Raw genomic sequence first — 25,913 nt, 5'->3', positions numbered from 1 at the left:
CACCGAGGCTTGTGTCTGGCACTGGTACATGTAGGATGAACGTTTGTTCTTTTACTCCCCACCCAGAAGCTCTGTCTCTTTGGTCAGCTCCAAAACAAGCTGTGCCTCTTTGAAATTGTTACTTTGGTTCTTTCCACGTGCCCTAAAGTCAGTGGAACCTTTTAAAATGGAAACAAAACAAAGGCTGTTTCCTCTCCTGGGTCACCAGCTTTCCCTTGGGGAGAATCAGCAGTGCTGTGCTGAGACCAGCAGCCAGGGCCGCCAGACAAGAGGCCAGGCCTACACCTCCAGCGGTGTGCAGACCCAGCTCTCCAGCCAGGAGGGGGAAGCTTGGCCTCAGGCTGCCCTGAGTGCCGCAGCTCCTGGGTGGATCTTTGTGTCAGGGATTCCAACAGCGGGAAAGCCAGGATCCTCTCCAGATGAAAGACCACCAGCCCTGACGGTGACTGTGATGCTGTAGTTCTTGGCTCACAAGTGTGCTTTTCTGTGTGTGTTGGATGGAAGGTCTGTCTTGAGTATACGTGTGTTTGTGTTGTTTAGGGGATGATGGTGCATAACCTGGTGTGCTTTCTGGCCTTGGGGTCTGGCAGGATGTGAAGGGAGGCAGCCATTAACCTTGGGCTGGTTAGATTTTTCGTTATCATATTGGGTTGGGGGCTGGCTTCTCCTGTGCTTTAGGACTCTTTGGTTCACAGACAAGTGGTCCTGGAGCCATAGGCATGGGCATTGGGTTATGACTTTGCCACTAACTTGCCACTTGACCTGCAGCAACCTAGTCTTCATATCTGGAGTCATAATTCTTCATTCCTAAATGAATGGTGATAGCCTAGCCCATTCCTGAGAGCCTGTTTCTCTGTTAGATATGTGGGGAGCCTGGATTTTCACTCCCACAGCAGCACTGAGACATCCCTCCTCTCCCCACTGGTGGTCAGAGGATGCCTGTGGAGAGTCAGGACTCTTACCATCACCCAGCAAGGCCGTGTATCCCGGTCTGGGACCCCTCTCTCCACCCTCACCCACACCAGTGGTGCCATAGGCACAGTAATGAGGTACTCCTATCCTTCCCAGCCAGGGGAAGTATTAATGGAGACCACTTTGAGCTGGAACTCTCACCCCTGCTCAACAGTAATGATGGTTTCCCTTACCTCTTTGGTGCCAGTGGAGGTCAAGTAGGGACTCTGTACTTCTATCCCTACCGGGTCATAATGAGGTGGGGCCCACCTCCCCCTGCTGGAGCATTGTCAGGTTTAAGGCAAACCCAGAGCCTCATAACATTTGACCTAACATGTTCAGGTTTTAATTGAAAATCACACATCTTACCAAGAACCAGGAAGATCTCAACCTGAATGAAAAGAGACTATCAGCTGATGCCAACACTGAGAAGACAGAGATGTGAGAACTAGCTGACAAAAATTTTGATGCAGCATCATAACAATGCTTCAACGAGCAATACTCATGCTTAAAAAATGAGAAAAAGGGAAAGTCTTGGCAAAGAAATAGAAGATATAAAGAAGAACCAAATGAAAATTTTGGAACTGAATAAAACAGTAACTGAAATAAAATCTCACTGGATGGCCTAAACAGGAGAATGGAAATGACAAAGGAAAGAATCAGTGATTTTGAACATATAACAATAAAAACTACCCAATCTGAACAACAGAGAGAAAATAGACTGGGGGAAGAAAATAGAACAGGTCCTGGGGACCTGTAGGGTTGTAACAAAATGTAATCTGTATTTGAAATCCTAAGGGAGAAGAAAGAGGGTGCGATTGAAAAAAAGCACTCAATGAAATAATTGTTGAAAACTTCCCAAATTTAGGATAAGACACAAACCTACAGATTCAAGAAGCTTAGTGAATTCCAAAGAGGATGAACCCAAAGAAATCCATACCAAGATACATCATAGTCAAACTTCAGAAATAGTTCTGAAAAAGAAGACCAAAGTAGGAGGAATCAGTCTGCTCAGTTTTAAGACTAACAGAGCTACAGTAATCAAGGCGATGTGGTACTGGCAGAGGAATTGGCACATAGATCAGTGGAACAGAATAGAGAAGCCAGAAATATGCCCCTCTGATTTTTGACAGAGGTGGATAGGCAAATTAAAGAAACACTAACTGTAATGATCTGAATGATGGTTTGGATGAGGCTGGTAGAAATGGAGGGAGAGGAAAGACTTTTCTGAGAGATACTGCAAATGAAGAGTTGAGTGTTGGCAAAAGACTGGACCTAGGGCAGAGGGGAGGGGGAATCATAGAAGCCCAGGTACGTGTTGAGCTTTAGTCACTGGAAGGATGGTGATGCCACCACCAGAGTAGGAAACCTCAACAAGTGGAGAACTTGATGTGGAGCTAGTAACTAACTGGTCCTTTTATTATTCATCTTGGATGGGCCACCAGCAGGAGGAAACTAGAAATACAGGAAAGCAGTTTGAATGAGAGGATAGGTCTTGAGATGTTGGTTTCTGAGACCTCGGCATGAAATAATAATCGAAGAGAGGCTTGGTTATTGTTGACATTTTTCTAATCCAGAGTTAGGTCACAGGGACACTAACCAGGCAGACAGAAGAGACAGGAAGAGAACAGATTTGCATGGCCATTGACAATGGAGTTCAAGAAAAAGGGTATGGTAACAGTTTTATTCTTTCTTTTTTTTTTTTAATATATTTTATTGATTATTTTACAGAGAAGAAGGGAGAGGGAAGGGAGAGGGATAGAGAGTTAGAAACATCGATGAGAGAGAAACATCGATCAGCTGCCTCCTGCACACTCCCCACTGGGGATGTGCCCGCAACCCAGGCACATGTCCTTGACCGGAATCGAACCTGGGACCCTTCAGTCCGCAGGCCGACACTCTATCCACTGAGCCAAACAGGTTAGGGCAACAGTTTTATTCTTACTAAACCCGATTGCCTTTTATTGTTCCCCTCGACTTCTAGGTGACCTTTGACCCCAATGACTTGCCTCTCTTGATTTCCTTGAAAATGTTTCCTAATTCATAAGATGGCTGTCTCTTTCACATTATTATAATCTGTTAATCACCGCACCTGATTTCAGCTTTACCTAATACAAGCCCATCACAGAATTGTGTCAAGGAAGTAAGACTAATTTGCTAAGTTCCTGCTTTCTTCTGTAAGGATATATGGAGCCTTTTGGCATACCCTGCACAGCAGTGATTGCTACAGATCATTGACTAGATTTCTGTGGCTTAAAAAAATAATGACATAACTCAAATGTCAATGCAGAACGGAGCAGGAAAAGGCAAATCCTTTCCCTAGATGTTCAGAAGCACCAAGGGCAGCGTGTGTGGCGGGCTGATTTATGGTGGCTGTGGCACACTGAGCCGGGATGCATTCTGGACTGGCAGGTGCAGAGGGACACTGAGAAAATATCCTGGACTCCAGGCCAAAGCCAACCCGGAGTGAACAGGCCAAACACAACCTCATGCACAGCATCGCCACTGGGTAGGGCCCGGGCTGCACCCTCCTGGGGCTGTATATTTGGTCTGTGTCAGGAGACCTGCGGGACATTCACTGTAGTGCCGTGACGCCATGGCTCCAGTGACCAGGTGGGCTTGGGTTCAGATCATGGGGCTTCCACTTACTCTGGGATATTCAGGCATATTGCTTCACTGCTTGTAGCCTCAGTTTCCTTTTCTGTAAAATGGGGAAGTCAATAGCATCTACCTCCTATTGTCTTGAGAATCAATTAAAATAATACATCATAGTCAAACTTTGAAAAGTGTTTGGCATAGCCTGTCACATATTATACACAGAATCAATTTTTAAAATCCCTAACCCTAACTTTGCCTTTAATCAGTTGCAAAACCTTGCAGCATTTATTGTATTTCATTGAGTATCATTTATTCACCTGTAAATTATGAATACAAAATAATGAAATTGGAGAGTTGGGTGAGAATCTCCCAGTTTTTTGTGCTTTGCAATTCTGTGATGTTAATCTGAAAAGTCACAAAGAAAATAACTGATATATTCAAAGACACAAAAACTTATTTACATAAAATTATAAACAAAATTAAAAGACAAAAATTAACCTGAAAAAAAGTCTCAGGCAAAAGAAGGGTTAGTATTTTTAATATTACAAAGAGCTCTTAAAAAATCAATTCATAACATTATGAACACTACAGAAACATTGGTAAAGAAGTTGTAAGAAGAGACAGTAACTTGACTAGTAAAAAGGAAAATTTGTTCCAATTTACTAATAATCAAAAGGGTACATTGGCTTCCTTTTTCCCCCCGTTACAACAATACATTGAATGCCCACCCTGTACCAGGAGGTGTTCACCAAAGTTTTCCTCCTGGGAATACAGGCAGAGCACATTCTCCACTTTCTTGCAGTTAGGTATTTCAACATGTCTAAGCTGGGTAATGGAACACAAGTAGCAATGAAGCTACTAGCTCAATCTGCCACGATTTCTCTTTTCTCTTGTTTGTTCATTGATGGGGAAAAACCAGCCAGGGATTCTGAGGCCCAAGACAATGCTGGAGCTACTAGATGAAAAGAGACTTGGTCCCTGGATGCCTGCATGACTGTGTGGACCAGAATGGCCCTGCCAGCCCACTTTAGACAGTCAACTGAACAAACAACTTTTTGTTATGTTAAGCCATTGAAATTCTGGGATGGTTTGTTGCAGCAGTTAGCCTACCCTAGCGAAGTATCAAATTAGGAAGGATTTTACAATGCTAACACTATTGGCAAATGTGTCTATTTCATCCACTACATGTGGGATTTTAGGTGGATTTGCTCTTTGAAAAAAGCCATATGTATGAAGGACCTTAAATAGTCATACCTTTGGCTTAGTGATTTTATTTTTAGTAACCTATCCTAAGGAACTAAGTGGAGGAGCACATAAAGAATTTTATACAATGATGTTCATCACAGATTCCAACAATAAGGGAATTTATTAGGTATACTATCTGGTTTTCATAGGACAAACTTATTAAAAATGTTTCTGAATATTACTAATGAGATGTTGATGTTTTAAAGTGAAAAACAGAATGCAAAACTGTATATGTGATTTTGTTTATGTAGACATATATGTAAAACATGCTGATAATATGTGTAAGTATTCTGTATAGAATAAAGACCAGAAGGAAGAACACCAAAACATTTTGTAGTGCTTAATATGGATTGTGACATTATGAGTAAATATAGCTTTCCTATCTATCTTTTTCCAGTTTTCAAAGTTTTCTCAATAAACATGTATAATTTTGTAGACAAATTGTTTTCCTAAAAGAATACCATATTAGCTCTGTTCCACCTGGCCCTGAAGTCTCACCTAGACCTATTTTGTAGATGAATGTGGTACTTACTCTCTATGAGGCCGTTCTTTTAGTGTCAGTGCACTTGGAACACTTTCCTTTCTTAACACACTATGTGTGTGTGTGTGTTCATGTGTGTTGCACACAGATGTACTCAGGTGCTTGCCAGAGTGGCAGTAAACCATCTGTAGGTGGCAGGACCTGGGCCTTGTGTCAGAAGAAAGGGAAGGTAGACCAGGAAGGAGGGTAGCTTAGCCTGAGCCAAAGTTGCCTGTAGTGCCATGGCCACCTGCCTTTGACCAAAGTGGTTGTCGAGCATACAGGTTTTGGGAATGAGATGGATCATCATCTTGGAGAGGCCTTGGTAGCACATCAGAAAATCTGTGGTTCCCTTGCTGCGTTGTCTGATCATGTGTCCTTTGATAACTATAGCCGAGGGGTTACTAACCGCTTGTGGCAGAGGATGCTGGGGAGAGGTTGAATCTGAGTGGGAGGAAGGCGGGAGTGTGTCTCTGAGTGGCTCTGATTCCTAGGTAGAGGGACCTGCATCCCATCGCAGCTGTTTGTGTGTTTTAGGAGTCGAGCAGAGAATGACCTTAATGATGTTAATTTCAGAAACAGTTAGCAGTTACCTACACAGAAGAGTAAAACAGCTGTTCAAACCTGGGCTGGGCAGCACCAGCCCCTTGACAACACAACATACTCAGCTTTAAGAGATGAGATGAATGTTAGATCTGTCAGTCATCGCAGAACACCCACAGCGCTGCTCTCGGCAGCAGGAACATAAGAAATGAGGCTTTGAAGAGAGTCTTTACTCGTTTGTAATCCCATGTTATGCGGAGGAAAGACAAGCATAAATCATCATGATACACAATTGCTAAATTGGAATTCTCCACATGAGACTTACACAGAAGTACAGAAATTCAACCAGGTTTATCAAATGCTGTAAATCAGTGACTAAGTAATATTGGGGAAGAGAAAGCGCTTCTACTCCATTGCGTGTCTCCCTTTGATCCGTGGTATCATGTCACTTGAAATGGAAAAAGCGACTGTGCAGAAGCAGGAAAAACTGGCTCATTTATTTTAAATATCTTACTTGCCTGATACTTCTGCCCTTGAAGGTTTTCCTTCGTTACCTGGGAAATGCCTTTTAGACTGAAAACAAATATAAATTCCAGCAATGTTAATGACCATGGAAATGATGCAATTTGTATTGAAGTCCTTAACTAATCTGTGCTGATTACCTAATTTCTCTAGGTAAGAAAGAAGTCAGGTGTTCCTTTAATGAGTAACAAAAGCCACTGTAATGTGTGAGCTTGAAAGTATGGGAACTTTAATAGATCTCCTCAACATTTTTCCTTAATTCAGACTCTGTCGGGGTTCATGTTGCTGTGGGCAAACCAGCGAGTTTGTGGTGTGGAGGTTCAATGGGAAGAAATAAACTCTGTGGCTGAGTTTAAATGTGACCCGGAAACAGGGATGGGCTCTGCATCGGGGTTCCGCAAAGACCCAGAGCAAAGGGAGTGTTTGGTTGGCTTCCGCCCAAGGCCCAGCAGGAGGAGACTGGAAAGGTGACCAGCCTGAGGCTCCTATGTCAGCTTCCCCAGTGCCCTGCTACCTGGAGCAGAATTTCCTGAAAGGGCTATGGCAAGTGATGCCGGCCACCAGAGGGCTCCTGTCGGACCTTCCCTGGAGGCAGCACATATCTGAGGTGGCTTAGCATGTCTTCCATCTGGTCCTAGGGCAGATGGAAGACATGCTAAGGCTGTAGACATCGCTGAATCAGCAATAGACAGAGAGTAATCAGACACGGACTCGGCTTTCTAAGAAGTGAAAGTACTAGAGACATACGCCATTCATCCTTTAGTCATTCCTCCATCCATCTATCCACACATTAATTCATCAGACTTTCATTGCATGGCCACCTGCACCAGGCACAGTTGAGTAACGGTGTGAAGATGAGAAGACATAGCCCTTGCCTTGAGAAGCTTCCTGTCCAGTGAGGGACAAGCATACGCACAGCATGTTGGGTTCTGTTAAAAGAGAAGGTGCTCCCTTTTCTTTTAAGCTTCTACCCTGCCTTGTCCCTCCATTATTGGCTGCACATTTGCCCGCGACAGTGTTCATGGGGACTATTTAAAGGGTATCCCTCCCTCTGTTCTTCCTGCTCCGGATAATCATTTCATTTTAAGTGGGGTGTACCTTCAAGAAATAAGAGCACCTGTTTTTCTGCCTTTTGCTTTCTATATGCCTGCTCTTCTTGGCAGCCGTCTTCCTTCTCCAGCCAAAGCCCTTTCTCCAGATCCCCCACATCTTCTCAGTGGAGGGGAGTAAGAGACACCCTGCATGCACATCCTTCTCCATGGACCCCACCTCAGGACAGTGCAGGACAGCCTTCCCCTGTGTTCCATTTTCCAGCTTGCTCCTCTTCAGCTAACTGGGTGATGGTGGCTCCTTGGTCCTCTACCCTCTGTTATTCATTCACACTGTGCTCTCTCTCCACTAGAGAGTTTGTCCATTCACAAAACATGAGAACCTCATTTAAAAAAATATTTTTATTGATTTCAGAGAGGAAGGCAGAAGGAGAGAGAGATAGAAACGTCAATGGTGAGAGAGAATCATTGATTGGCTGCCTCCTGCACACCCCCAGTGGGGATCGAGCCCGCAACTAGGGCATGTGCCCTGACCTGGAATTCATCCATGACATCCTGGTTTAGCATCCTGGTCGATGCTAAGCCACTGAGCTACGCCAGCCGGGCCCTTGTTTTCTTTTGAAGGTTTCAGAAGCCTTTGTTTTTCCCCAAACCTCATCCCTCAGCCAGCTATTATTATTCCCTGTGCCGGACATGCCAGCTCACATTCTTCTAATCCCTAAAGCCTGCCTGGTCCATGGAGGCATCTCCAAGCCCACGAGGCAACCAGGGCGGGGTCCAGAGGATGGGGTCTGGAGTCACACTGCCTGGCTTTGAAGCCCACCAGTGCGACCACTTACTAGCTGTGGGACATGGGAAAATCCACTAACCTTTTTGTGCCTCAGTTTTCTCCTTTGTAACCTGGGGCAGCACTCGTTATCTACTTCGTATAGTTGTTACGAGGTTAGATGAGCTGGTACGTACTGTCCGTAGTGCAGTGACCAGTGTGTAGCAAAAATAAGGACATGCTCGTCGTAAAGTCTGCTGTGCTATTTACTGCCTTGGAATGTTGGGGCTCCACTTTGCCTGTACCAAACATTGGGCATTCAGTCTGAAGTAATTTATCATTGTTAAAGAAATAGTCACTTGTGTATTTTTTTTGTTTGTTTGTTTATTGGTCTGCCTCAATATAAGTGTAAGCTCCTCAAGGGCAGGGGACCTCCCCCCCAATATATTGAGTGTGTTGCATGAAGCCTAACCCAGTAGGCACTGAGTGTTCATTCACTGGTGACCTGATTGCCCCACATACAAACACTCCACGACCTCAGAAGGACTGGGGCCAGCCCAATACAGGTCACGGGCCACTCTGCTGTGTTCTGACTTGAGGATGTCACGCATGGAGGCCTGTAATGTTTCTTTATCTCCAAACCTGTGCTGAAGATGACACCTGGGAAAAGACCTGCACCAGCAGCCCGTGTTTGGTCATTAAGGTAGCCCTGCTTGTTTGGGGTAGAAGACAGTCGGAGGATGGTGAAGTGCTCTGACTACCTGGGACTGAACCCTGATTCTCACGCTACTAGCTGGGTGACTTTGGAAAAGTTAGTTAACTCCTTTGTGCCTCCATTTCCCAATGGTGTCTCCTTCAGGGGTTGCGAGAATAAAGTGGGTTGCTATGTGTAAAGCCCTTAGCAGATGTCTGCCATCTGATGCTCGGTAATCACCCATAGACTTTGCTAGTATCCTCAGCCTCCTTATTATTATTATCTGAAATAGTAGGTTATTAAATCACTCATCGTGGCTCTACTTTGCTCGAGGTGATGCTCATGGCACAATAGACAGTCATTCCTGAAAGGTTTTGTCTCCCAGCAAATCTATGGGATAGCACCCACCTACTCATCCATCATCCATCCATTCACTTACTTATTGAGTGTCTAGCTATGCATGATTCTTTACTAGGTGGAAGCCAGTGAGTCTCACAGAGTGAAGAGAAGACCAACTCTGGTGTTGTGGTCTGTGTGTAGTCACAGCCCTACCCTCGGCCCACCGTGTGGCTTCAGTTTTGCTGTGAGGATCAAATAGCTATTGGTGCGTAGTGAAAGTTGATAGCTGACTCCTCTTCCACTTTTCTCACAATGCAGCACAAGGGCGGGTTAGACACTCTGATGCTGGGGCCGCCGTCCTGTGCTTCGCTCACAGACAGCTGGAACGTCAGCTTCGGGGCGCTACAGACCGTGAGGAAGTTTGGGTAAATGGCAGAGAACGCGCTGGTGGCGTTGGTGACAGAGGATGGGGCAGGATGCAGGCCCCATGTGGAGGCTCCCTGCCTGTCAGGACCCCCGGGTGGCTTTCACAGACCGGCAAGTTCTGAGACTCACCCTCACCATGCGACAGTGGGTGCCGATCGGGGGTCTGGAACTGCCTCCCTCTGAAATCTCTGGCCCACATTCTTGTGCTGGGACTCCCTGTCTCCCGCTGGGATGAGGGCTCTCGCTGGCCTGGGCGGTTGCTTTACCTTGTGCGACTTCCAGGGGGAGAAGCTAGAGCCTGGGCGGGAGGGAGGTGGAACTTGCCCTGTGGTTGGGATGTGGCTTCCAGGAGGTCTTTCTGAACCCAGACATGGGAGGCTGAGCAGAGCCTTCTTTTCCGGAATCAGCCTAAAACCAGAAGCTCTGGTCGGGCCTGAGGAGAGGGGCAGGGAGGCACTCAGAGGCGGGGCGGTGGGGAAGGAGCAGCAGAGTAGCACCATTGTCTGGCATCTTCTGGGGCCGGGGAGCCACTGTCTGCCCTGGGCTGGATCTGTGGTGGCCCCTCTCTCTGTCCCTCCTGTCGTGAGCCTCGAACCTTCCCGCCACTTCCACCCAGTGGGTGGGGACTGCGATGTTGTCTTAAACCAAATCAGGTGACTGGTCAGCCTTCCTGTGGGATCCTGTGGAAAGGAGAGAAGGTGGGGCCTCCACCCCCCGAGCGAGCATATGCTGTAACAGAAACTAGATTGTTAGATGTTTTGTTCACTGTCAAGAAGGGTTATAAATCAGCAGGAGCAAACCTCAAAAGGCAGCTCGGCGCCATAGATGGCTTGTTGACTCAGTCCCCGTGGTCTGCTCCAGGCAATGCTGCCTGGCGGTTCGGGAGACCTCACTTTCATCAGGTCCCTCCCTGCTCCAGAACCTACAGTGGCTCTTTCTTGCCCATCTCGTCCTAACTTCTCCTCCGGCCACCTTTCGGGGGCTTTGGGAGGGCTTCTCCTGTCTTCACAATTTTATTCCCCAGGCCACAGAATCCTTCACTGCCTTCTGGGTTCCAGAGCCAGGGCTTTAACCTTTCTGGCAGCCACAGTAAGAAATACTCACCCTTACTATGTGTGGTAAACACTGGTGTTTGCTCTTCTTTTCAATCTTTTCTATGTCATTAAAAAAGTGTGACCCACAAGGTTGATTTCATGGTAGACTGACTAATGAGTGGTGACCCACAGTCTGAGAAGCAGAGCCAACTTAATATAGTGCTAATCACGGAGGCACAGTGAACACGGAGGACATGGCAGAGCTGGTAGGAACTCTCCAGGGACAATTGTGTCAGGAGAAAAAATGGACTCATCAAATCTGACAAAAAGTTGGTCCCAAAATATTCTAGAGCAGTGGCCGCCCCAATTTCTTTTTGATTGCACACCCCATCAGTGAAAAATGTTTGCATGTAGCCCTAGCTGGTTTGGCTCAGTGGAAAGAGCATCAGCCTGTGGACTGAAAGGCCCAGGGCTTGATACCGGTCAAGAGCATGTACCTGGGTTGCAGGCTTGACCCCTGGTCCTGGTCGGGGCGTGTGTGAAGGCAACCAATCAATGTGTTTCTCTCACAGATGTTTTCTCTCTCTGTCTTACTCTCTCCCTTCCTCCCTCTCTAAAAATCAATGGAGAAATATCCTCAGGAGAGGATTAACAACAACAACAAAAAATGTTTGAGTGTATAACTCTAATGTATGTTTGGTTATTTTTTAGCCTATCAATGTATTATGTGAGCATATAAAACATACATTCAACACATAAATTTTAAAAGGATAAGCTAAGGATGAAAGAGACCATATTTCATACTGACATGTTACTCATGATAGCTTCATTTTATTATCAGCAAATATCTGAAGGCAAAATACAGAGAGAGGACAAGGTTCATGGGTTTCAGCAGCAGTTGTAAATCAGTTTTCAAATTGTTTTGGTAATATAAGATGTTTTTCTGGTTGACTTCTGGTCAGATTTGGGAAACATTGCTTTATATCACACCCTCTACCCTTAACATTGCCCTTCCTTTCCTGTCAAAACCGAAAAGCTCTGTTGGCACCTCCTTTGGCTGCCTCCGTCCATCAGAAATGTGGAGAGAGTCATCTTTGACACCTCTCTTTCCCTTGTCCCTCAACCATTTCTTTACCATAGTCTGGTAAATATGGGGTCAGATCTCCGCACATTCTCCTTGGATTGCCAAGTCCCCACCGTCTGGGCTCCGTCTTCCTCCCAGTCCTCACAGGAGTTTACACTCCAGACCCCCTCTCACTGGACGGCCCCCAGCCCCTTCGCCTGGCTGACTCCTCCTCGCCCCTGAAGCTCTAGCATGAAGGTCACTTCCTCAGAGAGTCCTTCTCTGACCGCTGCCCAGTATACTTACTGAGGCTCTTATCACAATGTCATTTTTATACTTAATATGTTTCAGTTTGTTTAAAGTATATAGCCCTCTAGTATCTAGACTGTAAGTTCTTTGAAGGCAGGGACCGTGCCTGCTGTGTGTGTGTGTGTGTGTGTGTGTGTGTGTGTGTGTGTGTGTGTATGTGTTGCAGTCTCAAAAAATAATTAATACAGCAACTCTGTGAAGTAGTTCCAAACAGTATCTCCATTTTATAGATGAAGAAATTGAAAGACAAAGGGTTAACTGCCAAAGGTCACTGGGTTAGTAAGTGGGGGTGCTCGTCTCAGACCCAGGCCTTTCAGATTGCAGTGTGTACACTTACCAACTGCTCTAAGTTGTTCACTGGTCACCTGCATAGGCTAAGGGCTGATCTTAAGTCCCACCATCCTTGTTGATGCCGCACCAGCCCTCTACAGTGAGTCTCCTTGTGTTGAACTAGCTTGATTAGTACTCAGGGTCTCCATATAACATTTATTCTATGCTGTTCTGAATAACATCGCTTTCCCCCAGATAATTCCATTCCTTAAATCTCACCTACCTAAGCTAGATTGTAAAGTGAGACCCTGCATTGACTCATTCTTCTCTTTAATCCCTTGGAGAGGACCTGAGGACTCCACATACTGAGTAAATATTACTGATTAGTTGATTGTCATCAGGAGGGTGACAAAGATTTCAACTGACTCCCAAGTTAAATCCTGTCTTTGCACATACATGCTCCCCAGCCAAGACAAGACCGGATTCAGAGAAGTTTTAACTGTTCCATTTTGCACTTGTTGGCTTTCTTCCTGGTGGATCTCAACTTCTGGCTGAGACCCAAGAATTTAAGGGTCTTCAGGACCATGAGTAATTTCATGAGTTGCTGATGGCTAATTAGGGGTGATTATGGTTAAGAGGCTCTACTTTCTTATTAACCCTCAGAAAGGACTGGTGGTAACTTTTAAAACCTTGATTATTTTCTCCTGTAAATGGAATTTTCTGATTCTCACGACTGTCTTTTCTTAAGTGCTTATAACTTACCTTCTCATCCTCCCTTTCTTGTGAAAAGGAAATGTCAAGTCCTAGGAAGAATTTGGAAACCAGTGATTTTGGAAGACTGGCTTTATTAGAGAGGACTCCTTGGCACACCTGGAAATCTTGCTCATTTATTTGTCTTTCTCTGAAAAGATGTGTGGGAGGAGAGGAGGCTGGGCCATGATTTTACTTCCCAGCTTCCATCACATTTCAACCAAACCTCCCATCCTGGGCTTTCATAAAGTTTGAAACTGTTGGATCACTTGAAATGTTTAGAAATTCTGTTTAGTGAAGGATTCTGAATAAAGTAGGGGAGGGAGTGTTAGCTTCCTGATGTTACTATGATAACACATTTTAAGTGTTGCTTCACCTCTTCTTGCATGAGTATCATCAGAGCTACTTTTTATTGAGTGCAACTCTGTGCCAGGCACTGGGCCAATGTCCACTCACTTAATTGTCACAACTACTTTGAGTAGTTTTTAGGCAGCATTTTAAAAGTTTTATTGAGGTATAATTCATATACCATACTTAACCAACTTAAAAGTGTATAATTCAGTGGCTTTTAATATATTCACAGGGCTGTGCAGCCATCACCACAATCTAATATTAAAACATTTTTGTCACCCCAGGAGGAAACATTGTACCCTCCCATGAGTCCCATCCAACCACCAGATGGTGGCAACCACTAATGTACTTTCTGTCTCTGTGGATATGCTTATTCTGGACAATTGCTACAAATGGAATCATACAATCTTTGATCTTTGTGGCTGGCTTCTTTTACTTAGGATGATGTTTGCAAAGTTCACCTATGTTGTAGCATGTGTCCGTATGTAATTTCTTTGTTTGTTAGTGTTTTTACCCACTTCTGAGGTTAACTCTGGTCCCAGCCCCACCCTCAACCACAGCCCCCACCCCTTGCTGTCCACCTCTCACTCAAAGGAAACGGTTACATCGAGGAGCACAAGAAGGGCAGTTGTACACTGGGGAAACCCAAACACAGAGGCAGAATGACTTTCCTGTGGTTAAGTAGCCTTCAATAGATGGGGCTAAATTTTCAATGCAGGTTAGCCTAATGCCAGTTTGGCTATGAGCTTGGAGTCTGTGGTGTCAACCGATGGTGGTTGGTACCAATTCACTGCCAACAGGAATCCCCAATTTTTAATGCAATGAAAAAGGAAACTTTTTTTTTTAAGTACAAAACAGCCCCATTGTGATACAATATGACTGTGCAAACAGCAGGGCTGTGAGGCACCTGTGGGGCCAGCCCTCTGTCTGCTCTTCTCCTCCTGGTCTGCTGTGCTCCGTTCTGCTCTGCTTTGCAATGCTCTGCTCTGCTCCACTCCGTTCCAGTGAGACATATTTGTGGTTCAGCTCAGCCAGGGAAATGCAATTTTCAGTCCTAGGTGGACAGGAAAAGTGCGTTCTCAGAACCAGAGGGGAGCTGGCTTATACAGACAGAAGTCCCAGCTCCTGGCCCCTGATTGGCCTGTTCTCATGCAAATGAGGACTCCAAATCTTCACAGTTTGATTGGTCCAAAAAGCTCTATCCTGTTTGATCAGCATAGAGCTTCTCTGGTTTGTTGAAGCTGCACATCTCTGATTGTATAGGGAAAGCCTCAGTCCTATTGGTTGAAATTAGATTTCAGGAATACTTTCATCAGGGGCTGGCTCAGATGGCAGAAACACGATGCAGGCTTCTCCATGAAGTGCAATTTGCATAAGAGGCTCCTGCGTAGAAATGGCTGCTTGGCTCTGTTTTGTTGTTGTTGTTTATTTATTTGGTTTTTAATTTGAGCCCAGTTAGCCACCTGGAGCTTTTCTTAGTAGGTATCTTTTTCCTTAGGGTCTTCAGAGATCATCATTGATAGGTATTTATTGGCCATCTTGTGTGGATTAGTCACTGTGCTGAATGTCCTATAAATTTGGTACCTCATGTTCATACATAATTAGACTTCAACTGGGGAATCTGGTAACCATAACTGGTCAGTGGAATTTGTGTTCTCATGTCTTCCATTGCTCACTTCTGGTTTCATTGTAGCCTGAAGAATTTTCCCAAGCACCATGCTAAAAATAGCATTGTTGTTCCTTCTATAGGAGTTTGAATACCACTCCCACCTGCAGAAAATTGGCAACATCTCCCAGGAGCCCTTGCTTTTTCCCTGGACCCTGGCATCATGGTTTCCAATTTCATGGGGTTTCTCAGGTAAGTGGAGAACCTTTTAAAAAAAGAATAAGAAACCAGATCAGTTAAGTCAAAATCTGCTCAAAACATTTATGACTTTCACCTGCATTTTTTTTTATCTGATCCTAATATCAACCATGCGAGGTAAGTGGGACAAGCACTAGTATCTCTAATTTGCAGAACAGAAACCAGTGCTCAGAGTCCTCAGCTGCTGTGCCACGTTCCTTCAGGGTAGAGTCAGAAAAAGGGCTCTGTGCTCAGGAACTGTAGTCCCCGGCATGGAGGCTATTTTTAAGCTTTAAGCTAATAGACCCTTTTAAAAATTCTTTAATCAAAATTTTATGTAAAATCTCAATATATAAAATAGCCAATGGCACTAGTTCATTAAGATAAATTTATTTTAGCCCCGGTCAGTGTGTCTCAGTTAATTGGGTGTCATTCCATACTCCAAAAGGTCGAGGTTTGATTCCTGCTCAGGGCACATACCCAGGTTGTGTGTTCCATCCCTGGTCAGGGTATGTACAGGAGGCGACAGATGTTGCTCTCTCATATCAATGTTTCTCTCTCTCTCCCTCTCCCTTCCTCCCTCTGTAAAATCAATGAGAAAACAGACCCTTGGGTGAGGATTTAAAAAAAAAAAGAAAGAAAAATTTATTTTACAAGTTCAGCTTTGTAATATTTACACATTATGAGGTCATTGAGTCTGTTTGGGTAAACACCAAAATTTGAACTCAGGATTTATGGCTGATAGCTGGTACATCAGCCTCATCACCTGGTTGATTTTACACTTGTTTTAGCTGCATAGTATTAAGAAAACCTTGATCCGTACAGGTAAATAATTGCAATTAGTAACAGTTTTTGCTAAAACTCATCTTGCAATCTTAGGATATTCTTTAGATTAATTAATTCAGAATCTAGAAAGATAGGAAGGAAGAACCTTCTGTTTCAAAGTTGAGTCACCAAGGATATTGTGTAATCCCCCCTCCCCATAATGATACATTATTGTGGAGGGACTACTAAAAAGTAAAATGGTTTATAGTATGTTATTATGATGGTGCCACATACGATTGCCCAACCAGTGCTTGAGCATTTGCCTGGCAGGTGCTCTTAGGCCAGGCCTGGCATTTAATTGAGTGCAGTAGTGTGTGTGTGTGCACTGTGGTCTGTAGTTGCTTGTATAATTACGTGAACAGACATGTGCAGGCCTGAAGTTCAAAAACCTGTGCAGAGCTGCAACCTTCTTCATCAGTGACATTCACAAGTGTGTCAGAAACAGTTAGAGGCCTCTGCAAAATCCAGCCATTATCAGGGCAGCCCACGTTAATGTTTTATGGTCTCTGCAGGGTTAATATTTGCCATTTAACTTATTTTGCATGTGTGCATTTTTAAGCAATAGTTTAAAGAATAATTTAAAAGATATTTGAAGTCATGCACTATACATGTGTTTTGTGGAAGCTCCACCACACTGCTGTAAAACCACTGGCCACAGGGGGACCTCGGCCTCGTTGAGCACTAGTACCTAAGGGGGCACAGAGAAGTGGATGTCACAGTCACATACTGAACTGGATTGAAAAGAGCAGCAGATGACCAAAGTTGGGTTCACCATGTGGTAAAAAAGAGTAAAATCTCTCTCCCTCCCCCTTCCTCTCTCTCTAAAATCAATGAGAAAACAGATCTTTGGCTTTTCTGGCTGTTATCGGAAAAGCCCTTAAAAGTACTGAGGACCCTCACAATTGTGGCCATCAGGCTACACAGGAAGGGCTTTACTTGGGACAAATCCCCTTTTGCAAATATTTTTCTTGATGTCCTAGGATTTTAATTGATAGCCTTGTAAGGATCTGTGGTGTGGAGACCCTCTCCCATCAAGGGGGTCCCGAGCTCACCTCTAAGCTATGCATTACACTGAGTGGCCAGATCATTATGACCACCTGATGTTTGTAGGCAAATTAGCTATAATTTCGCGCTGAAGTTGCTAGAGGGCCAGGTCATTATAAACATCTGAATAGCACAACATACCTAAGTATCGTTGCTGATCAAGTTCATCCTATCATGGTGATGGCGTATCCCAGTGAAGATGGCTTCTTCCAACAAGACAACGCGCCCTGCCACGGTGCTCATATTGTGCAGGAGTGGTTTTAAGAACATGAGGGAGACTTTACCTTGCTTAGGTGGCCCCCACAATCACCAGATCTCAATCCAATTGAGCATTTGTGGGGCGAAGTTAAAAGAGCCATCAGGCAGCTGGTCCCACAACCATCAAATCTCACAGAACTGGACAGTGCTATTCATCAGGCATGGTGTCAGATTCCTCGCATGACCTTTCAACATCTCGTGGAGTCAATGCCAAGAAGAATCGCCACAGTATTGAAGGCAAAAGGTGGCCCAACGAAGTACTGATGGGGTGGTCATAATAATCTGGCCACTCAGTGTATTTCAGAGAAAGTGCCCACAGATTAGAAATGAGCAGGTGGGAGTGCTTGACGTCACCTTGCTCTCCTGGTGGCAGGACTCTGGATTTTGGGCCCTGCAAAGGGATTGTTTGAACCAGGCTGCTCAGCCGGACAGTTCCCCTGAGGACTCGGGGGAAAACTGTGAATTGTGAGGACAGATTCTTTGGGAGAGCTCTGCTGGAGTTTCCCATTAGGTCTCCTTCCTAAGCCAGGTACTCAGACTATTTCACATCACAGTCTGTTTCTAGAGCCATGTAAACTGGGGACGGGTGGTGGGGGTGTTGGACAGACATCACACAACCCTCCACACCCAAGAGAAAACAAACATAGAGTGTCTTTTGTTTAAATACTTTTCAAAATGTTCTGGGGAAAAGAGCTATGGTTACTTTAAGAGTAAGAGGTCATTGATAAAAATGGTAGATGAGAAACACATATTTAGGCCTTTTTAAAATTTATCAAGGCGACCAAATGGGTAAAGATCCATTGGAGAAGCTGACGGACTTCTCTGCCTATAGGGAAAGCAGGTCAAAATTAGAAGTTAGCTGCCAAGAAAATCAGAGGGAAAAACATTTAAGGGGATTCACAATTCTGATATGTAGAGATTTAGTTTAAAAATCCCTGCTCAGTTTTTGCCAAGTCACAAAAAAGCATAAAGTCAGCTTCTTCCTCATTAAAAGGGACAGAGAAGCCCTTACTACTAATGTAGCAAGAATAGTTCGGCTCACTCAGAGTCCGTAGTAATGAAAAAGAATCACGGTTAAACCCAGTAGCAGAAGAAATAGAAGATTTAAACGTTTAATGGAACTGGTTAGTGGCTGTCACTGAACCTTGGACCAGATCTGGATGCCATGCAAAATGTAAGGTAAGTAAAATCCTTTCAGACCAAAGAGTCAGTCAAGGCTAGATTAAGGAATGTTCCTTAATCTGTTCCAAGGTAGAGAGGAAAAGGTACTAAGTGATGAGAAGTGTTTATATTGCTAAAGACATGTTCCAAATCGTGTACCTTTTTTCTTTGCATGCACAGGTACATCCTTATGTGCTTGTTCAGTGACTGAGTTGAAGGAAACAGATTCTCCCCAGAGCTCTGTAACAAGCGATGACGACTGCCTACCATGGGCAGCCAGCTGAGTCTGTTAGAGCCAGTCTGCTTGCTTGGGGCTCTTCCTTCACCTGGTGGAGTGCTTTAGTGTAATTGATATGTTTTATGTTTAAAATGAAAACACAGAAGAAAACAAAACTATGAAAATACCAAATGATTGGTTAAATTGGCAGGAAATAAAGTTGATTCAGTGATTCTTATTTTGAATGGTAGTTTTTGAAGAAATGCAGATGTAATTAGAGAGATTACAGAGTTAGATGGTGATTTTTATAGATTTTATGGGGAGTTCTGGATCATTTTAAGCGTTGTACAGATTGATGGCCCTAGGTCAAGTCTCTGGTTTTAGTCTTCTGAAAAGAAAGGCTTTTCTTTTCCTTGATATACATTTCAGTGAATAATATTACTGTAATGCCTGTCAGCTACTTTGCTTAGAAATACAACTAAAGGGATTGAGGAAATGAGAAAGAGAAAGATGGCTGATGTTCTTCAGGCAACTGAAAAAGATCCTGAATACAGAAAGGAAGAAAGTGGGTAAAGAAAGTGTCTTTGTATGTATGAGAAAGAGAATGCCCAAAATAGTGATATTTGAGGTATGACTCAACAGTGAGAACAGAGATTCCCCTCAGGGGTAAAGAAATCTCTCTATATAAAACCCTAATATGCAAATAGACCAAACTACTGAACAACCGGTTACTATGATGTGTGCTGACCACCAGGGTGCGCATGTGGAACATGGGAGGTGTTGGCAGCAGGCAGCAGAGTGCAGAACATGGCGGTTGTCATCGGCCATGGTGGGATGGTAGAGCAGGTGAGCAGGGGCGCCAGACCAAGGCGGGGTACTAGTTGCTGTCATTGGGGTGAGCCTCTGGCGGTTACTGAAAATTCTTTGTTCTTGTGCACCGTGGTCCCACCTGGCACTTGCACTTGCTGCTAGTGTCAGCCCCGCTTGCACCCGCTGCCAGCGCCAAGCGCTGGCCCCGATAGCTCAGTGCCGTCAGCAAGTTCAAGCGGCGACTGCCGGCTCCGATCACCCCTCAGGGCTTCTCCACCTCCCCCTGCTCCTGGGGGGTGATCAGGGCCAGCAGCTGCTTTTCGTACCCACTGCCAGCAACAGCCCTGCTCGCACTTGCTGCCGGCATTGTCCCCAATTTCTCTGTGGTGTCAGCGGGTGCGAGCAGGGCCCGCGCCATCAGTGCACGGGAGTGGCAGCGGCAGGAGCGGGCTGACAGGGGACCGGGGGCCGTGGTGGGAGGGGTTGGGCCGGGGCACGGAGGATGGGCTGAGACCCACCCCTGTGCCCACCAAAGCCTCACGGCCCACAGTTCCTTTCAAGATATACAAATTCATGCACTGGGCCCCTAGTATGTGAGAATTGGGAAGGACCATGGGTAATTCAGTGTCCTTATGCCAGTGACCAAGGAGTGGGGAGAAGGAGGAGAGGAAGGGAAGGAAGAAGATGAGAAAGAAGAGGAGGAGGAGGGGGAGAGGGAAAAAGAGGAGGGTCATACATATTCAACCTCATGGTGTTAATAGGCAGGGACAGTTGGTGTAGCCCACATCTAAACCGCTGCCCAGTTGATGCTTAATAAATATTTGTTGAATATTGAATGAATAAATTAATAATTATCTTTTATGTAAAAGGAGTAAAGTAGAAAATTTTTCTTTCCTGACCAGGATCATTAATTATAAAATAGGTTAAAGTAGAAAATCATACAAATTATACACACACACCTTTAACAGTTTATTTTTTACTTAAAACACATGTGCATTCACTCGCCAGTTTTTATGTGAGGCCAAGGACTTTTCTTTGAACATGAACTCCCGATTGTCTCTCCTGCACAAACCACACCCATGAGCATTATCTAAGCATTTGGGTTTCTTTAACGTGGAGTGAGAATTTAAAGACATTTGCAAAGCAATCTGAGTACCGAATGATTCTAGAGTTTTGTTTTTCTTTCCCCTAATCATTTACGGTTGCCTCATCTACACCTAATTTGACAGCAGTTCCCCCCCCCCCCCCCGGCTACTTTTCTTTAATGCATCTTTACAAAGCATTCAGCTTCATTTTGTAGAAACAGCTAACAACTACTCTTAATTTTTGCACTCTATTTCATGGGTCTGTGTGTTATATGAATATTTTATGTAATCACAAAGCAACTGGCATAAACAGGTATGGGACCATGGTTGACTCTCTATAAACACAAGTCGTCTGGTGAGAGCAGATGAGCACAAGTGTACCAGCAAGAACCTGCTGGAATGTGTTCTGGGAAGCCCGGTAGGAGCCATCTGAATGGCAGGCATAGAGGCCAGGAGGAAATAAAACTGATTTTTGGAAGACTGCCCTGGCAAACCCTTCCTATAAAATGATGGCAGGGATTCGGACAGTATTGATTTTTTGTTATGCCTGGCACAGCCCTGTACCTGGACCATGTCCTCATCACTTAATACTTGACTGTGGGATTTGCTAGAACATTCTGTACCAAAAGGGTTCAATGAAGTCAAGGTGTGATCATTGGGTTTCAAGCTACCCATTCCTTACGTATCCAAGTAGATTTATAGACCTCAGTTAACACTGACCTTCTGGGATCAGAACCAATGACTCCAACTTATAGAAATCCTCCTTTCACGATTGTGTTCCTTTTCCCAGTTCTTCTATTTTTATGACAGAATTCTGGACGCACTTAGAAAACACTTTGTTGATGAAAAGTGTCTGTCACAGCAGCACTTTCATTTAGTGGCTGATACTTCCTCCCTCTTTCTCCCTTCTTCTTTCCATCATGCCATTCTTTGATTCACTTCCTATTTACTATCCCTGAGTGTGGACTCTGCTGAGTGTTCTGCTAGCTGCAAAGATGTATCAGAACTGTTTTCTGGAGAGCAGGGACATTTACCAAAGGATGTTGTGCCCAGAAAAGCTATGCAGTGACAGAACACCTCACTTTTCCAGAGGCCCTGGCTGCAAGAGTGGATAAGCTGGAAATAAGCAATAAAAACCAATACGCAGCTAGAATAGGTGTCCCAAAGTCCATGCTTTAAAATGGAAATATTTGCCCCACAAAAGCCAGGCAGGTCTTTCTCCAGAGTCTGTATGGTCTTGGTTTGGCTGCAGCTTGGTTGCCTAAAGGTTTCCAAGGTCAAGGCCACCCCGAAGGGAGCCGATTAGGAGTGCACAGGCTCATCCACAGTCCAGGAGGCAATGCCTGACAGCGGGGAGGTAACAGCAAAAGGCCAGTGGGATTCAGAGAGCCCCAGGCACTGGGCTCTCAGCCTCTCTGCTCCGGGCCACCACCTACTGCTGCGCAGATTGGTCGACATGCGCACTGGCGACCCATCTAAGAAAGGTCACTTAAGCTCAGCATATGTGTTGTATGAGAAAGCAGAGGGAATAAATAGAATGATTTTTCTTTCAAGGTTGAAGTTTAAATGGTTAGTTTCAATTGTTTTAAAACTTCTAATGTTCTCTGGTGAGGCTGGATAAACGAGATTGTATTGCATTCACTCTTTTCTGGTTATTTTTGCAAGCAGTGACAGAAAGTAAAACAAGACGTGTGAAGCCACAGTCTCATAAGACTGGGGAAGGAAATTGATGTGATCAAATGCGAATACTTGGTTTAAAGGTGTGTTGTTTCCAGTGAGGCCCCAGAGCACAGTGGTTAAGGGTCCAGGCCAAGGGTCTGACTGCTGGCATGGGAACTAGGCTTTTCCCCTTCAGTAGATGCCTTCGCCTCTCCGTGCCTCAATTTCCTCACCTACAAAATGGGTATAATAAAAGTATCTGATGGGATGGTTGTGGATTAAATGCAATAATACTTGTAAGAATTGATATTGGTGGTAACCATCAAGTGTCACTAACCAAGATCATTGCTTTTTTTACTCTTAACTGCTGCCTGAGGAAGGCAGATGATTGAGCGAAGATGTAAAATGCATGCTTAGCAAACTTTTTTGATCTCCAGAGTGCAGTAGGTACAGATTTCACTTCAATGCTAAGATTTCGGCTCTCTTTTGTTAAGGTCAGTATAATTTTATTAGTGGTCAGGTTGCTCCCCAAATATCTCTTGGGTTGTATTAACTAAAGAAGAAAAGAAGTTAAGATTTTTTTCTGTGTTCCTTGTTTTGTTACTTGATATGCTCAAGTGGTGTTGAGTTAATTGAGGAACACAGTGGCTGTGGCATGACCCACCCTCACTGGAGTTGAGGATCGTGGGTGGGTGTGAGGGTGGGGGGGCAAGGCAAACACAGAAGTCCAGAGCCCCCGTTCCATGATGTAGATCTTGTACCAAATTTCAATGCGAATTATTTTCTACATGAGGAAACGGAATGATGGTGTGTTTAAACTCTAGAACAACACTGGGGAGATGGCATATCTTTTTCTTTTTCTGATTGGTGTGAAATTCGCCTACAAGGTGAATCAGGTAGCCTTGGTAGGAATGTGGCTCCCCCACTGCTCGGAGGGAACTGTGATTTGTTTGCCAAAGGCCCTGGTAGCTTTCAGTCTGTCAAAATGTTGCAAGCTGGGAGCAGTTAGCCAAAGCAAACTATCGAAGCGAAATAACACACGAGCTGGAGCTGCACACACACAGACACACACATGCTCTCGCATTCCCTGAACATTAATTTCGAATTGGGTCAGGAGGAACAAGGATTTGGGCTAGATTGTTGGCGTGTTGAAAAGGTGTGGGCACAGCTACAGACTACCAATTGGATAGGTATGTGTGAGCAGGGCGTGGTTTCCCAAAGCAGAGTCTGTGCGCAGGGGTGGGAAACTGACCGCCCTTGGTGGAGTTTCTTCTGGCCCCGGGGTTAGATATTGCTAGCGCTGCTGCTGTTGCAGCCGCAGAACAATGTCCCCGTTGGGGGGATTTATTCTATTCCATTCAGACCAGAGCCCACTGAGTAACTAAGATTTTATTCCAGGATGAATTGCATTGGGTCCCCTGTGCATTTTAGCCTCACTGCGGCCCAGCTCAATGAAGAAAAGAAGCATTTGAACATCTAAGTACTACTAGTGTTGAATTTTTGTAATAAGCGGCACTAACAAACGTTTTGCTGCCATACCTTGTGTCAATCCTATGAGAATGAATTTTGGGGCATCGCATAGAAATTAAAAAATGTAACTGATTTTTATAAGTTTTTCATGACAGAACTTTTCAAAATTTCCCAGATTACTTTGGACATTTTTTAATAGGGTAATTCACACCATTTCCACTTATCTAGACATTTCAAGATGATGTGGCATCATTCATTAATTCAATGAATTGAGCTCTAAGTATATAGCAGACACGGCTAGTTGCTGGGATAAAGTAGAGATAAAACAATTCTCAAATCTCCTGGAGCTTATACTCCAGTGGGCAGAGGTGCACTTTAAACGAATAAAGTCATCGTCTGTGAGATAGTGAGTGCTGGAGACAATATTGTCCGGCCTGGGGGAGAAGTGCTGTTTTCTTCAGGGCCGGGGGGCCTTTTCTCCATAAAATACCCGAAGGTGAGGGAACAAGCTGCAGGAATATCTGGGAGTACAGTTGACCAGGCAACCTGGAGAGCAGTTCCTCTGAGACAGGGACAAACTCAGACTCTTCCCTCCTCCAGTCTTTCTCGCCCTTTCCTGCCTCAAGTGCCCTGAAAGTTTTGGAAGTGCAACCTGGGATGAGCAGTTACGCAGAATTGCTTCTGATTACATTATAGATGTGTGGCTTAGGTGCCTGCCAAGAACTTTGAGGGCCTGGGGTGTAACACATTTATAGAGCTGCTGCTTGTTGTTTTTTTAACAAAACCACACCAAGCTATGTTGTTGTTTTTTTAAATGAGTAACAGTGCCAGGATGTGTTACAAATCATTCAGATTTGTAGGCATGGTTCATAATGTGCTTTCTCGCACATTCACTCATCTGAGGTCAGCAGGGCAGGCAATATTATTTCCATTTTACAGATGAGGAAACTGAGGCACAGAGGTGATTTGCCCAAGGTCATGTAACCAAAGCACATAGACTCCTGAGTCATGATGCACATGTTTCTTGGTTTAGAGCACAAATTGGATCCAGTAAGGATACCATTAGAAAAAAGCTGTGTTTTTTCTACCTCCATGTGCGCGCCCACTGCTTTAGACACCCCTGCCCCTTTGCTGGAAGACATCTTGGGGAGGTGCACATCCTTTTTCAGTCCTCAGAGACGTTAGCCCTTCCCTTTGGCATGTGTGCACATGGAATACGCTTGGTTCTTGTGCTGGGGCCTCAGCAGGAAGGATGCATTTAACACCTGGCTGCATGTCCCTTCACCCTGCTTCCTGCCCCAGCACAGTCTCTAACCAGTTTGTCATATCCGTGCTGTATGGTCTGTTAGGGCCGGGCTCATTCACATCCAAAATGGGGACTTGGGTGGAATTTAGGATTCTTAGAGATGGTAGGAGCCTCTTCTAATGCCACAAGCCTTCAGCCCAGATTCAGACAGGTTTCCTTCTTCATCTCCACCTCCACACAGTGTATTTTCGTGGACAAGGCAGTGTTTTTTATCTCTCAGTTCTGTTGGAGGCCTCAGTCAGGTTGAGGACCACTGGGTTGCTTACCTTCTGTCCTCAGGGTTAACCGCTAGAAAGGATTCAAGACAGCTCCGTAGGGCCAAAGGCCTTTTGTAGGGATGGTTAAAACAATGCCGTTGGTTTGAAATCAGGGGGCTTTGGGCATTTAATTACTTGACAATACTTGTCTCCTCTGCCTGCCTGCCTGTCTGTGCGGGAGTTTTCACCTCTGTCAGCGTCAGTGATGCTCACAGAAGATGAGCACAAGGAGGCGCAGACTCAGCTGACCCAGCATCACCCCGATGGGAAGGGTGGAGTTGGGATTCTAGTCTCCATGTGTTTGAATCCAAAGCTCACGCTCTCCCAGCACACTCGCTGTCTCAGGGCCAGCTGGCTCCTATTTCGGTACCTTCCCTTTATTTGATGACAAGCCCTAATCAGGGCTGGTGACAGTGGGGCTTAACACAGCTAATCCCGCCCCGGGGGAACATATGTGACACCAAGGACCAAGGACTGGCAAGGAAAAGGCTCCAAGGACAGCCTGTGTGTGGGAGAGGAACTCCCCTGGCCCGGCTCCAGAGCCCAGA

General features: G+C 45.0%; 1 protein-coding gene across 1 annotated transcript in view; it reads left to right on the top strand.

Annotated features, from left to right (window-relative positions):
* The window catches only part of THSD4 (thrombospondin type 1 domain containing 4), a 590,633-nt gene that overhangs the window by 10,370 nt on the left and 554,350 nt on the right, over positions 1-25,913 (top strand). Inside the window, exon 2 of the mRNA XM_059658415.1 lies at positions 15,180-15,288. Coding sequence (XP_059514398.1) covers positions 15,260-15,288 — 29 coding nt within the window. The 5' untranslated portion in view covers positions 15,180-15,259. The remainder of the gene's footprint in view (positions 1-15,179; positions 15,289-25,913) is intronic.

This window comes from Myotis daubentonii, chromosome 1, assembly GCF_963259705.1.
Source record: "Myotis daubentonii chromosome 1, mMyoDau2.1, whole genome shotgun sequence".
Classification (NCBI taxonomy): domain Eukaryota; kingdom Metazoa; phylum Chordata; class Mammalia; order Chiroptera; family Vespertilionidae; genus Myotis; species Myotis daubentonii.
The sequence above is the reverse complement of the archived record's forward strand: the minus strand, read 5'-3'. Positions and strand labels throughout refer to the sequence as shown.